This window comes from Chelonoidis abingdonii, chromosome 1 (assembly GCF_003597395.2).
Source record: "Chelonoidis abingdonii isolate Lonesome George chromosome 1, CheloAbing_2.0, whole genome shotgun sequence".
Taxonomy (NCBI): domain Eukaryota; kingdom Metazoa; phylum Chordata; order Testudines; family Testudinidae; genus Chelonoidis; species Chelonoidis abingdonii.
In genome coordinates, this window is record NC_133769.1 from 91,585,056 (window position 1) to 91,601,197 (window position 16,142).

Genomic DNA, 16,142 nt, shown 5'->3' on the forward strand with positions numbered 1-16,142 from the left:
TTGGGATGGATGTCATGGTTGACAGCATGAAAAGCAGCCCTGAGGTCAGGAAGGATGGAGGATGAAAGTCAAATGAGAGGAGATCACTTAACTCCCAAGGGGTGACAGGTTCTGCTCCATGCTGGGTTGTAGAGCAATGGCTGCTGTGCAGCTTTACATTTTAAAGAAAAAACCTTTTTTATTTTGTCATTTTTTGTTCTGAGTTCAAGAAATGGAAGGAATCAAAAAGTCATAAGTGTCAGATGTGTTTATGCCTCAAATTCTTAGGGTTTCAGCTGTATTCAGGCCAATTCCAGAACAAAGAACAGAAATTGCATCCACAGTGTCAAAAAAGTCAACTATTATTATGACATTGATTTTGTATTATCTACTGGGGACCATCTGTGTGCTCAGCAGTGTTCAGAATATGCCAGAAAACGTAGTCCCTGAGACAATGTGTATTAAATGTGTAGCCCTGGATAAGATGGCTTAGATATTTAAGTATGAAGTGTATAGTTATTAAGCACATGTTAATATCTATGAGTGGAGGCACTGGTGGCAATAGAAGCTTTACTGGATAAGGACTAGAAGGTTTGCCTCTCCAACTTCCTTTCATGAGGAAGAGTTGCCCAGAGTTCCTGTGCCTGTTTATTTTCTTTTCCTGCCTGCAGTGACCCTGATATACCTCAGAAATCTCAATTTTTGTCTCAACTTTAAAATGTGGATTTTTCTTGGTGTTTGGTTTTACATAGTCTCCTGTGAGAACTGCAACTCAATCATGGTAGTGTTATATAGTATTGTGTTTAAGAGCTTCTGGAAAGTAACTAGCCTTTAAATGGAAGTAGAACCCCCAGAGCCCCAGGCAGGTGCAGTATAAACTCGTAGGGCCGTGGCCTAGTAGGTTGTTTCCAAAGTTAAATGATCTATTCCAAGCTTGGTGAACTGCAAAAAAGGGATAGAAAGTAATCTAGATTTTTCTAAGATTGTTTCAATTGTTGTATTCAAGAGTTAGTAACAAAGTAAGACTATATATTAAAATTATTAAATCTAACCAGTGTCTCTTAAGTGACTTGACACAAAGTGTGAGAGCATGTTAGTATTAGAGCTGAGTGGGTCTAATATTTATTTAATTCTCTTTTTTTATATAGGAATTAGATACAGGGCTCCTATCAGCTAATTTCTAAGTTATCTGCCCAACTTCCCCCCCCCCCCCGGTAGAGTTTTCAGGTACCTAAATAGCCCCTGGAATCATGGTTAAAATCCCCATCTCCTCCACCACCACCACCACAATCTGAAATGCTGCCCCTGTTAGGAAACCCTGTCCTTTTGTGCCAAGATTACACTGGATTTCAATACTTCAGTCTTTCATCTTTGTTTTTTCTAGTTCTGTGTTTAGTTGCAAATGAATCAATTTCTTTATGTACAGATTTTTCCCTGGTACTCTGACTTTTGAGTCCTGTGTTCAGTTTTATTATCAGTACATACAGTTTGTATAGTTTTCTTGGAGCTCATTCACAATATTAACTACTAAACTACCGATCTTGCTGTTTTAACCTTCTATATCAGGTATTTACAAATGTACATTTACTCATAAGAAGTTGGGAATTACCAAAGAACAACTTGCGGGAAAAGTATTGCCGCATCTTATTCCTCTTAGTATTGAGAACAATCTTAATCTCAATCAGGTACGAACACCGTTTTAATTGTTTTTGCACACTTTTACCTAATGAGCTGGTCTAGAAGGAAATACAAAATTAACATAGTTCTCTGACAAAATAGTTTATATGTTAATGCATTTCAATGTGACTATAAACAGTGATAAAGGCTTCCAGTGATCCTGTCAGAATTGATTGGCTTAAAGATCAGTGTTTGTATAGTGGATCTGGTTAGTAATTCTAATTTAAGATTCTAAATGTGATGTTTTCATCTTTAAATATGTTGCATCCATTAGTTATCACTAGAACTTCTTCAGTTTTCCTCTCACTCTATCTTAAATTAAAGTTTCTCCTAGAATATTTTCATTAATATTTGCCAATAAAATCCAGTATAGCTTAGTAACTGAATTACATTCCTTCAAATGTAAGAAATTGTCATCTGACAGTCTTGACTTATGGTTAATAGAAGCATGAGAGAGTACGTAGTTCAGAATAACATCTAAAAGATCTACGTTTACTTTCTGGCATTTTAGAGCGTTTCTGGTTTTCTAGCCATAATGTCAGCACTCAAAAAAGTAAGTAAATATTTCAAACCGTGGGACTAAAAATAGAGGAACTGAAGTCAGCATGTCACTTCCCTGATCCATACTTCTTCTACTTATCTGTTGTTTTTACACTATAGACAATGATTTAATCAAGAGACTGACGAAAAACTTGTCTGAGTTTGCAGATGATGGATGTAGACTATAATAAACACTATGGAAATATTTAAACAAGATTAACTTTATAAGGCTGTTGGAAAATTTTACATTAGCAAACATATGATACCATTCAAATATGCCACAAAAATATTCAGGACAAAATGTAATGGGATTTAATCAAAGCATCAGAAACAAAAGGGCGATGGAGTAATACACCTCTTCCCTGATATAATGCTGTCCTCAGGAGCTAAGAAATTTTACCACGTTATAGGTGAAACCATGTTATATCAAAGTTGCTTTGATCCACCGAAGCGCACAGCCCCCCCCGACCCCCCTCTCGGAGCGCTGCTTTACCGTGTTATATCCAAATTTGTGTTATATTGGGTCGCGTTATATCGGGGTCGAGGTGTATTGCATTGTCTTCTAAATGTCCTGGTAATGTAACTAACCACCTAATATTAATACAATACAAATCAAAATCTAGAATGCATTCTTAATGTTTCCACTCGCAGCTTTGTTTACAAGAGTTGCCAGTAGTGTAGTAATGCAAATATATTGCTGTAAAAAAAAAATGTGATTTCCTAAGAGGAAATTTTTAGAAAGTAAATTGGCTAAGTAACATCTTTTACTTAGAGCTGCTGGAGAGACCCTGTCACTGGCTACTTGCTGTGATGTATTTCAGTTTCAGTGCCACATTACTCTGGTTGTAGTGGGAGTATACCGCATGCAAAGCAGCAAAAACAGATAAACTTACAGTAATTTTTCTAAAAGCCTGTTATCTGTGCATACCTAACATAGGGTTTATAAACATACTGAACAGTTGTTTAAAGTTCTATATAACTGGATTTGTAGCAATAAATGTTACAACACAATGCATTTTTTTATTTATTTACCATCACAATGCAAAATCTTAACTTTTCACCCATTTCCTTTATAGTTCAATTCCTTCATTTCTGTCATAAAAGAGATGCTTAGTAGATTGGAGGTTGAACATAAGACCAAACTTGAACAACTTCATATTATGCAAGAACAGCAAAAGTAAGTGTATGTGTTGTAATGCATCTCAGTTCCACCTGTATGAGCAAATGTGAAACATCTCTAGCTGTAGCAACACATGCAGTAGAGCAGGGATCGGCAACCTTTGGCATGCGATTCACCAGGGTAAGCACTCTGGCAGACCGGGCCGGTTTGTTTACCTACTGCATCCGCAGGTTCGGCCGCAGAGCTGCGGAAAGCGGCGGCCAGCATATCCTTGGCCCATGCCGCTTCCCGCAGCCCCCATTGACCTGGAGCGGCAAGCTGCGGCCAGTGAGAGCCGCGATCGGCCAAACCTGCAGACATGACAGGTAAACAAACCGACCCGGCCCTCCAGGGTGCTTTCCCTGGCAAGCCGCGTGCCAAAGGTTGCCGATCCCTGCAGTAGAGCCTTCAGTCATTCAATCATTAATCACTCTCTCACAAATGGGCAGTCTTATCTCCTCCCCACCACCACCACTTTCTCAGCAAAGATTTGAGTCCTGTATTGAGGTCTTGTATTGTAACTAAAAATTAATCAGTTTTATAAAATATGATACTGTACACTTACTGCAAAGTATTGTAATAAAAAGAAAACATTTTTGTCAGATATTTTTTCTTCAGTTTCTTAGCTTATTCATGCAATATGGTAATCCACTATAGAGCTCCATTATTTAATATAGTTTTGGAGTATGAAAATATGTTTAAACAGTTAGTTTTCAGTAATTGTTGAGGACTGAAAAATTACATTGGAGAAGAATTGAGTTCTTTCAAAAACAAAACTTATTGAAGACTCTAGGGCAGTGGTCCCTAAACTTTTTCGTCTGGCGGGCGCCAGATGACAAGCCTCAGAGGACCATGACGGTGGACTAGTATCTGCCAAAATTCCGCTGACAAGCGGCAATGTCAATAGGCGTCGCCGCCGAAATGCCGCCGATTTCATCAGTGATGCCTCTGGATGACGCAGCTTGTCGGCGGCATTTCGGCGGATGCTCATCTGCTGGCCAGTATGCGGGCACCACGTTGGGGACCACTGCTCTAGGGATATTGTATGGGATTTACCGTGGGTTTAAGTCAAATTAAGCTAAACTAGCTATACATATCTACTCCTGTTTAGGAGAGAAACAAAGAGTATTTGAAATTGGCATTAAATAACTCACTACAATTTTAAATACTGCTTTTTCTAATCAGTGTCTCATGCATGCGTGCTCACTCTAAATACAACAGTGTTGTGATAAGAAAAGTTTTCTTTGTTAATTCTCTTTAGAATTATGAACTTTGCTGAATTAGGGTCATTGCTTTGACTGGGAGCCATCTTTTTGTAATATTTGTACTCTGTACTACAGATCTTTGGATGTAACTAATCAAATGAACGTACCTGAAGAGTCAAAATCTAATAGTACAAGTAATCAGGTAAGAGACAATATTTTGCATTGGCTACACACAGGCATCAAATTTGAAATTATCTCTGAAATATTTGGTTTATCTTAATCATAAATTACAAAATTTAAAATTGTTCATGGATAATATTTTTCAATGTAAACAGATTGACAAAGTGTTTAACAATACTGGAAATGACATTTCAACTAGTGGATCAGATAAAAAAGAAAATGGGTTGTCATCAAAACAGAAAAAGGTAAGCTCTTTTTCTGAAGGTGTTTTGTTATGCAAATACCTTATGTAAAAGGCAAATGTGTTGGAAGCCAAAGGCCTGTGTTGTTCGAAAAAGTATACATGTAAGCACCTATCATATATTTTAATGTTTAAAGAAATAACTGACCAGTTTTGCTCAGCACTGCACTCTGAATGTCCACATGGTGAGGAGCATTGAGAAATTTTTAAATTCTTCATTATGTTCCTGAGTCTCTTTGAAACAGTTTTACTGAAAACTGACATTGTTTGTGACACCAGCAGTATAGGCAGCAAGTCATATTATCAACTAGTTTCTTTCCTACTTCACCAGCAACAAAACTGCCCAGGACTCCTGCTGCCTATATAGGAACAGTTTAAACTCAGCTGTTGACTCCCTGGTTCAATCCATGGGATTAGGAGGCATTTCTGGCACCCTTGTTAATTTCACTCACAGTTGTTGGGGCTGGAGAAGGAGGGAGGAGAGAAACCAATGTGACTGTGACTTTTCCCCTTCCACTGGCTTTTATTAGCTCTGGATTTAAGCTGTGCAGCCAAATGCCTATTCTGTTCTGCCCATGCCTTGGTCTCACCCCCACTCCCCCGCCAACTGTGAGTGAAATTAACAAGGATACCAGAAATGGCCCCTAATCCCATGGGTTGAACCAGGGAGTGAACAGCTGAGTTTAAACTGTTCCTGTGCAGGCAGCAGGCATCCTGAGGAGGTTTCTCCTTCAGCCAGTCTCCCTGCTGCAAGCTAGAGGGGTGCCACTGCAGCCCCTGCTGAGTGTGAGGGGTCGGGGGAACGCGGAGCCTAGCCATGTTGGCAGCCTGGCTGGAGGAGGAAGGAGGAGAGAAACTAATGTGACAGTGAGTTTTCCCTTTCCAAGCTTTTATAAGCTTTGAGTTTAAACTGTTTTTTATGCAGCCAAAAGAGGTGAAAGTAAGCCAGTACTCAGTGCTCCACTTATTTGCTGGTACGCTGCTGCACGTTTTTTTTACTGGTACTCTGTGCCGGTTTACTTTCACCTCTGCAATCCACAGATGCAAACATAATTTTACAGTATATTAGTGATTTAGATTTTGCTATCAGATTAAACATACATTATTCTCAAGAAACACCAATTCTTCCAAGAAACAGCAATTACAGTGACTTCACAAATTTTTTTTGTCATATTATATTAGATGATATTTCTGTTTCAAGGAATACATGAGAATACCTGCATAAAATATGTTGATTTTTTTTAAAACCCAGCAAATTATGGGTCAGAGGTAAGGCAGCTGTGTTGTAATGAAATAGCCATTTCTTTATACTCGTTAAGAAATTATCTGAGCAGTGTTAATTTTATGATATCCTTAGCAATTCATTTCCTTCCTTTTTAACTACTTGGGTTTTCTAAATGTGATACATTTTTGTGATAAGTTTTTGTCACTTAGCAACATTAGCCGTTTTGAAATAAAAGTATGTACTGTATCATTAAATAGCTAGGACTGTCATTTATATTTAATATATTATAAATTAGGTAACTAGTCATGAGACATACTATCCAATGTTAATGCTAATACTTTTTGTTTTAAAGGTGCCACTTACACTTGAAGAGAAGCAAAAGTTAGCAAAAGAACAAGAACAGGCACAAAAATTGAAAAACCAGCAACCGCTTAAGCCTCAGTCACACACAATCACAGCTCCAGTCAAACAGGTGAGAAAAGATCTTTACTGTACAGTTTGGTAACCTTGCCCCTACCTCCTTGCAAATACTGTATGCATTATAAAAGTGATCATTTTCTATGTCTTACCTTCTTGATTTACTGACATTCCCCACTCCCCATTTTCAGTGGTGTCAATACTATAGAGTCAATGTGGCTAAATAATAACAAATTGTTGTTTTCTGCTCAGTGCCTCTGTAGCAATATTAATAATATTTATTATTTATGACACAGTAGTGTCCAGAGGCAACATCATGATTTAGAGTCTCATTATTCTAGTTACAATACAAGCTTGCAGGAAGACAGTCTCTGCCCCAAAGAGCTTACAGCCTAAATAGATAAAGATATAAAGGGAGGGAGGAGGACAGGAATGCAGCACATAAGCAAAGCAGAGTGGTGATTTGCATGCTGTTCGTTACACTCTTTTTCAAGTCATGTCTGTAAGGTAGGAGGAAATGAGTTAGCGAGTATGAAGAATAGGAGAAGGGATAGAAGGATGGGAGAAATTTAAGGATAAAGGATCAAAAAGGTGATTAGGAAAGAGGGAGGACAGAAGGGCAAGGAGCATGGAGGGTAGGTAGAGCAAGGCTGGCATCAGAGGGGTTCTGATGAAGATGAGATTGGAGCAAATAGTCACTCAATAAAGGGGGGCGGCAGTGGGTCTCCGTGCACTGCTGCCCACAGGTGTCACCTGTGCAGCTCCCATTGGCCACAGTTCCCAGCCACTGGGAGCTCTGGAGTCAGCGCTTGGGGCGGAGGCAACACACACCCACCCACCCATAGGGACATGCTGGCGCGCGCGCACACACACAGGGACATGCTGGCTGTTTACGGGAGTGAAGCGAGGTGGCACGGGGGCAGAGTGGGCAGGGAGCCACCTTATCACTGCTACTGGCACATCTCTGCATGCCCCTTGGCAGGGAGGGGACAGCAGGTCTCTATGCACGGGCAGGGGCAGCACACGGAGTTGCCTCCCTGGCCAGGGGCGCACAGAGATGTACCAGCAGCCGTCCGCTTCCAGGAGTGGCGTGGGGCCTCTGGGCACCGCATGCAAGCAGCTTCCCTGCCTGAGCCCTGCTGCACTCCCAGCTGGGATTTGGGGGCAAGTTGTCAAATATTTGTCCTGCATTTTGGGGAGCACCTTGTCGTTGGGGGCCCCATGCCACTGCATTGTTTATTTCATGGTAAATCCGCTCCTGATCACTGATGTCCTGAGGGATTGTGAAAGCCTTTTCTGGCACAGAAATCTGGTTCCTGGGTGCTTTCAGTATCTCCTGGAAGAATATTCATGGTCCCGGAGTTGGGGTCCCATTCTCATCCTAGTTCTGGCTTGGGGAGTCTGTTCTGGGGTGCTGTTTCTCCCCTGTCAGTTCACATGACTCCAGAAAGTTAGTTTGTTGTTGTCTGGTTATGTACAACAGATGGAAAAAATCCAGTTTGATTTTTAGGTACAAGAGGAGTTTGCAGTGTTGATATTTGAGAAAGTTACAAAGATTTGTTTGTGGCTGTTGTTGATGGTAGTTACAAACAAAAGATGCTTTCTGGCTACCATCTTGCTTGAAGAATATTACAGCAACCTTTTCTTCACTTTGGTGGGGTAGTCAGAACATGACTTACATGTCAATGTAAATATTTTGTGTACCTTAGTTTTCTTTAAAAGTTTGATAGATCTCATTACAGTAATTTCATTTAAACGTGGCTTTGCCTTTTATGGGAGATTAATTTAAACTCTGTTCAAAGTAGAGTTGGTTATGGAAAAACTTGGGGCAGGAGGACTTATTTCTTTCCCCATTTTTTCTAAAATGGGGGAGGGAAGGAGCGCATAGAGGGGGAAAAGAAGGGAGAAGACTTTGTCTGTCTCTGTCTTTCTCCACACATCTTCCTATGGGGAAAGTGGGGAGGAGAAGGTAGTGGGGGAAAAAAATCATTTTTTCCTTCTCACTCTATTACAAAATGAAAAATAATATTATTGTTGAAAACCTTTCTGTGCAGCACTAAACTAGGATGGACTTGTTTTTTTACACCCTTTAATCTGAGTATACCCACTTTGCCGATCAATGAATGTCTCCCATATTTACAGCAATGGGTGTCAGCGCTCCTTTACCTATGGTTAAAGACCATAAAACCACATCTTAGTTCTTCTTCATATTTGAAGTCTGTATGCAACTTTTATGATTTCAGACCTATATATATATTGGTGCACCCCAATGCATTTTGAAGAGGACAAAATGCCTGTCCTCCGATAGGAGCATGCAACTTTCAGTGACCTCAGCAAGAGTTGTACGTACACGTGAAGGCTAAATTTAGACCCATATATGTAGAAAATGTGTAATTTACAGTATAGAATATTGATTTACTGAACATATGCTTAGTGCATCTTTTTCAAAACATCAGAGGATCTCAGTGCACGTATTTCATAGAGATCTTTTTCAGCATGATACTGTATGTGAGTATTTAGCCATGTGACTCACTTTAACTTTAATGGAGTCAGTTGTGTTCAGTTCCCTCAAGCTGTGCTGAAAATTCTTCTCAAGCAGTCTTAAAAGTGTTAGTTTAGAAAAACAATATTTGCCAGACTCAGATGCCAAACCTGTGGGACAACTCAAACACCTGAGTACTAAAATGACCAAATTGTCCTAGTATAAGGTAAAGAAATTAACTTTTATGCCAAGTTTGAGTGAAACATGGAATAGAATTAATTTCAGCTTCTGAAAATTGGAGTTTAAAAGAGTGCCACCTGTATCTTAACTGCAGAAGGAATGTAATAAAGTGTTGCTTGTGTATCTGTAAGCAGCAGAAGCATGTAACTACACTTGTATGTTTTGCAGACAAAGGACTTGACAGATACCTTGATAGATAATATGTCATCTTTGACCAGCCATTCCATCAGCAAACCTAAAGTTGCTTCTTCAAGTAGCTTCTCTTCTGTCCCATCTATGGGTGTTGGAATGGGATTTTTATCACCTGTTGACAGCACAAAGAGAAACATAGCAAATGGAATAAATACTAATATGGGATTTCAGACTTGTGGATTCAGCCTTGGGACAGGTACTACAAACCAGAATTTCTTCAGTAGTCCAACTGCAACTGGAATGGCCAAGATGAACATGGTACCAACTGCCAACATGCCAAACTACAGCCCTGTGAGTGCTAACTCTGGAATCTCACATCCGACACAGCACAACAGATCCCCAGACATGTCTGCTTTAGATAGTCTTTTTGGTCCTCAGAAACCCAAAGTTAGTATGAACCAATTGTCACAACAAAAACCAAACCAGTGGCTTACTCAATTTGTACCACCTCAAGGTTCCCCAGGTGCAAGCAGTTCTGTTTTGGGACCACAGATGAACGCTCTAGGACAACCTGGTTTTGGTATGCAGGGTAATCCTTTCTTTAACCCTCAGAACTTTGCACAGCCAACAAACACCATGACAAACAGTAACTCAGCTAGCAATGACTTAAAAGATCTTTTTGGGTAAAATGTTTTGCTTTCTTTTTCAAAGATTGTTACAATTTGAATGATGGGTAAGCTGATTACAATCTTTGTATGATTGGTAAAAATTTGACTTGGGGAAACTTTCCACCTAGCAAAATAAAGATTTGAACTGGAAAAAGATTTTGTTTTCAGGCTGACTGGTAATGCAGTAGAATCTCATAATTGTCAAGTTGTCTTATGTGATAAATAATCTTGGACCTTTTCCCCCAACTTCAGGGTTTTAAGTCAGGATACATCAATCTGCATACATCCATGCACAAAAGCAGAAGCTAAATATTTCATAATTGTTCAGAGATTTGTTCCAAATAGCTTTTGGATTTGTGTAGTTTTACACAAATTGAACAAAAATGGTTAAGTTGTAATAAGCTAATTTATATTGTTTAGTGCCCCCACAATATGTAAGTCTCTGTTCAATGTGTGCTAAATCCTGATGTGATATTGATTTGGACAGCATAAATTTGGCATGACCCTGAGTTGTACTATGACACACCGTGGAATTACACTGCATCCAATTGTCTAGTTTTTTTTAGCCATATTGAATGAAAATGTCTCTAATCATGTATAAGAGGCTAAGGTTTTGAAGGGAAATGTTTTGGCTTTCACTTTCTCGTTAGAGAGTAAGAAGGGTTAATACTGCAGTAGTGTTCAACAAGAGTAAGGTGATAATGGTGATCATTCTAATTCTCACTAAAACAGAATGGAGATTTTGGGGGGTGAAATTGTGATATTAACTCCTAAGCAATATCCAGTTTAGGACACAGAAAAGCACTGCTCCTATAGTCATTCTAGATTATAACTTGCTTCATGATTTTTGATTCCCAGTTTTCAGCACCAGAGCAAGAGCAGTGTACCATTGATGTTAAGCCTTTCTAAATCCTGCTTAAAACATGGCAGGTAACTTAGTCAATCATATATATTGTAAGTGAAATATTTCTGGTTTTTAGTGGCTAAGATGATCTGCCTGAAAATTGGATATAGCTTGCATAGTTACATGGAAACATTTTGGGTCACTTAACATTTTCTATATATATTAGAGGAGACTGAAGAGGACTGCTCAAAACTAGTGCTGTGTATAGTTATGTGAAAAAGCAGTCTGCCATGATTGCCTTGATTTAAAATAAACAGTTACTCCAGATTTTTTTTTTTCTGCCAAACTCTTATGAAGGACAAATGCATATGAAGTGAATTGTCAAAAGCAGAACTGTAAGCACTAGATTTGGTGACTAGATAACTATTTTAAATACTTTTAATGTATTGCTCCAAATTTAATGAAGTTCTCCAGAAATTTAAGCAGCAGTTTCTTCTGCTTCCAAACAGGTAGATGTTCAGCTTGCCCATGATAAAATCTTTTGTCTGACAGTTACTACAGTTTGTTTTTAACTCTTTCCTAGGGAATTCAGGAACCTTCTTGTGTAATATTTAGAAGACTGGCTATTTTGAGAAGGAAAGAACTAGTTAACGGTTTTTTTATAGAAAACTTGTACTTTATTTTTCAAAGCCTTTCGCTGATGAAATTGTTCTTTCAGTTGCTGCTTAAGAAACCAAAGGGCCTTATCCTGTAAATGTGACTTGTATTTTGTTAAATTATATTTCCACAGTTTTAAGCAGTAAAAACGTTAAATGAATCTTTTTAAAATACCTGTGTATTATAGCTACTGCCTTAGTCCTTTTGTTTTAAAATATCTGGGACCAGTGGGGAGGGGAAAAATTTAAACGCACATTGTATATGCTGTTGATATTTTTGTTAGATATGGTAGATTACATTGAATTAGCAGCATAATTTAAATGTGATACTAGGACTACTGAACGTTTTCAATACATATATGGTTAATGACATTCTATACTGTGGGTGATCCTAATGTCTTTTTTTTTATGTAAATCAACTTGCACATCTGATTTCTGAGAGATGTACTCTATTAGGGCAATCTAAGGCAAGACTTTGAAGAATTACTTGAGTCTGCATTCTCCTGAATTATGTGGGAAATAAAACAGTGTTAAAAAATGACCACTGTTTATAGTTTGTTGTAAACTCTCATATCCATGGAAGAGATGCACTCAAGCCAAAAAATTCTAATCTGGATTTTGACCACTCTTGTGCTCGTGACCATCCCACACATAGAGTTTGAGGGCATTAGGATTTTGGTTCAGTCTATTAGAGAGAGGGGACAGTTGCAAAATTTGGAATTTTTGGTCCATGGTTTTAGTTAGGCCAATCTCCAATTCAAAGTGTAGGGTAGTTCTTTGTAAACTCTTTTTATGCCCTGAAGAGTTTATTTTTGAGAGAGAGAAAGATTGTACAAGAGGTAATATATTGGATAAATGTTTCTGTCTGGCTTGAATAATTTGAAAAAATTTTTGTGCAGCACTTTGGTGCAAAATTTGTTTCCCTGTGAAATGAAGCATAGCTTCCAAAATCCAGAGTTCTATGCCTACGCAATGCTTCTTGGACTCTGTAACAACAGGGATTGTTTACGAAGCTGACTCTATCTCCAGCTGCTTTTGCTCACCCCCAAGCCACAATGATGGGTTGAACTGCAGACAGTGGTATAGCATGCAGTCTAAGTTAATACTACTGGATCAGCAGTAATATATATATCTGGAATCTGCAGAGGTATTAGGGAAAGGGTAGGGGAGAAATACAGAGACAATGTTACAGAAGATGGCTATGCCTCAGGCCTGCCATTTTCCTAGTAAAGGAGGAATTCCATGGGTTCAGAGGTAAGTCAGGAAAATGGGTCACACCTATACTGCCCCTTCTTTGTTTTCTGTATCTGCTATTTTTTTCTCCATGCATTTAGCCCTCAAATAGAATGGAAATTTGCTTTGAAATTGATATTAGCTATAGGCAATGTGTAGAAAATATTTATATTTGTATCACCAAAATAATCATGCACTGTAAAATTAGTGGTGTTGTGTTGCCTTGAACAATTAATGCAGGTTTTACGTTTCTGCCCTTCACGCTGAAATGAACTTTTAAAAATATGTGCAAACGTTGCATGCATCAGGTACATTTGTTTATGTAACTCCCCAATCCTGCACTTACATCTGTGCGATCAGACCTCCATTGACTGCAATAGAGTTCTGCGTGAGTCTGGCTCTTCGTCAAGGATTGCAGTTCAGGTGTGTTGTAACTTGTGTTTGTTAGAACTGAAAACTGGAGTGAATATATCAAAGCAAAAAAGGGATAAGGGAGCAAGTTTCCCTTTGATCCTCTTCACTGCCACTTTTTTAGTGTAAAAGACAAAATATAAACACTGGGGAAATAATAGATACATTTCCTTTGTGTGCGAGCATTAGTTGTCCTCCTGCTGTTCTGCCATGCAGTATAAATTAGTGACTATAAGCCTATTCATAAGCTTCTGGTTCAGACCCTTTTGTACTCTAAAGTCTGGAGAATTCCGTGAAAAACAAAATCAGTAAAACAAATTAGCCTTTTAAATGAGGCCACAGTATTTAGTGGCTTAAAGAGCCTGCTTGAGTAGGGCTGGTAGAAAGTTTGCCTGGGCAAGTGAGCTGAGTGGGGGCCATGGAACTGCCGACTCCTTTCCTGGGAGGGAGGGAGCTGAGTAGCTCCTGAGCTGATATCTTTTTCGGCAATCCAAGAGTGGAGGAAGGGAACAGAGCTGCTGCTTTTCCCACAAGGATGGAGGGTATGGAGTGGAGTTGCCTATGTGGAAGACCAAGGACCTCTTGCATATGTAGAAAGGTAGTAGCATCAGAGGAGCCTTGCAAAAAGGTACTGAGCATCCATTATTGAAAAGGAGGGCAAATTTCGTTGCGGGGTTGGGTAGGGTATCAGTTGACTGTTGGGGGCACAGTTGGTTATCGTAAGGGAGGGAAGATGTGGTAAAGTGAACAAAACAGATGTGACCAGGGGTACCAGGGTCTTGAAGGGTTTGACAGTACAGGTACTTTACACTGAGGCTCAGCAGGCTTGGTCTTTGGACAAATAGGTGTCAAACATTTCAATTTCTGTATTGAAACATTTTTTTCTTTAAAGTCTTGTCTTCCTAGTGAACTACACTGTTGTGACACGTTACTATTTTGGAGCTTTCTTAAATACTGCATTTGTCTTTTTAAGTAAGAAACAAAAATATGGCAAGGGAAAGATGCATTTGCTGATTTTGTAGCATGCTTTGTACATATGGGTATTTAGATGCCATGATACCACTTGTCTTGGTTACATTTCACAGTGAGAACAAAAATGAAATGGGTGAAATTTGACTTCAGTCTAAACTCACATCTTCCATGTGGAAAAAGGATGATTTTATTTCTCTGTGTTATGATTTGTGTGTGTAAATGTGTTTAGTGTGCCTATATCTACCTGAATTGCAGCAGAAAGGGAATAGCGTTTCTTCCTAAAATAAGCTTATGAACACTTGATCTCAGTCTTGGACTTGAGAAGTAACTTCTTTGTGGGTGTTTTTGAGTTGATTGGCTTGTGCAGTTCAAGGTTAAAGAAATGCCCTGTGAAAATGTTTGTGTGTGTGTGTAATCCAGTGTCCATTTTATATTTGTTCTCTGCAGTGTGAGAGTCATTTTATTTACTGATAATTTCTGTTTTGAAACAGCTTTCCGGGTAAATTCTCCCAAACTATCTGGTTTGCAATGAGATTCTGCTTTGTATCTCATTCCAACAGGATTTGACTGATGTAGAAGGAAGTTGCATGAGACATTAGAGACTAGGATTAGTACCCCCAAGTCCCCTTATCGTTCCAGTCCTGGCAACAAAAATCAATAGAATAAGTGAGTCTCTGATATTGAATTGGAAGTGGTTTGTTCTCATAAGTGCTAAAATTCAGGCAGTTCTAACCACTGTACAGATCTTCAGGCTTGAAGTTGTAAATCAAAACTGCTTTAATGTATTATAGGGAACTCAGGCCTTGGGCAAGATATTTAATAGAGTATTTGTTTACTTGTCTAATTGTACAGTCTGTATTTAGTGGCAGTTTTATGTTTAGACTGTAAAGCATTAAAATTCTCAAGTGTGTAAAGTGATGTTACTATAGTGTCAGCTGCAATTCACGATCAGCAGAACTGTCATAGCATGGCATTGTATTTTGGTTTATTGGACATCACAGTTCTTCGATAAATTTATTCTTGTATCAACTTTTAGATCAGTAATCTTAAAAAATGTAAAATGCACAATGAGAGTTTAAAGAAATTCATACCACTTTGTACTGTGAATGAAAATGTTGTAGTTTTGAAATCTGAACAAGGTTGCTTACTAAAAAATAAATGAATTTTTCATTTCGTGTTGGAAGTAAAAGTGAATATTTTTATTCCCAGTATTCCATAAAAGCAAGCAACACTAACCTATGTGGAAAACTTTAATTATCACATTTCTGTTTGCACTGCTGTTGATCGAAATAATAAGGGCATAATACAACCACGGAATGATGATTAGTCCTGGATTCAGTTTTCCTTCACGTGATTGCTGCTGAGGCATCTGTGGATGTGGAGCACATGTTGCACACATGCACTGAATGGACATCATGAGATTCAGCAAAGAGCCAGAGAAGAAGTTTGAAGAATCACAGCCAATCTTTGGAAAACGTTCACGAATATTAAAACCTAAAAATTAGCATTTAATTTTTCTGTCTCCTCTTGCCATCACTGCATATTAATAAGGGCCATATTCTGTCATCTGTCTTCTCAATGCAAAATTTCCGTTGATATTGTTGCTCCTTTTGATCTGAGCAGTTAGCCAGTGTTTGGATCCTTGGGGGTTCTTTCTGATATCAGGAGAAGTTAATGAAAGTCCAGGTATTTGAGTATATTCTTTATAAATAACAGGATTGTACCAACAAAGTCCTGTTTCCCTAAACACAGTAGAAACAAACAGGAGCCCATTTGCTTGCTTACAATTCCAAGCTTCTTTCCAGCCAGCACAATGTGCAATAAAATCTCACTTAGTGGCTTCCTCCCAGGGCTTCTCTGGCTGTCTTCTGGCTTTTTCTG

At 38.8% G+C, this 16,142-nt stretch overlaps 1 protein-coding gene across 2 annotated transcripts in view; it reads left to right on the forward strand.

Moving 5' to 3' along the window:
* Positions 1-15,444, forward strand: part of SCYL2 (SCY1 like pseudokinase 2) — a 56,195-nt gene extending 40,751 nt beyond the window's left edge. For both annotated transcript variants that reach the window (XM_032788582.2, XM_075067296.1), the window contains 6 exons: positions 1,546-1,664; positions 3,273-3,373; positions 4,696-4,762; positions 4,896-4,985; positions 6,559-6,678; positions 9,514-15,444. In XM_032788582.2, the coding sequence (XP_032644473.1) occupies positions 1,546-1,664; positions 3,273-3,373; positions 4,696-4,762; positions 4,896-4,985; positions 6,559-6,678; positions 9,514-10,164 (1,148 nt within the window). In that variant the 3' untranslated portion in view covers positions 10,165-15,444. The remainder of the gene's footprint in view (positions 1-1,545; positions 1,665-3,272; positions 3,374-4,695; positions 4,763-4,895; positions 4,986-6,558; positions 6,679-9,513) is intronic.
* The last annotated feature ends 698 nt before the right edge of the window (positions 15,445-16,142 follow it).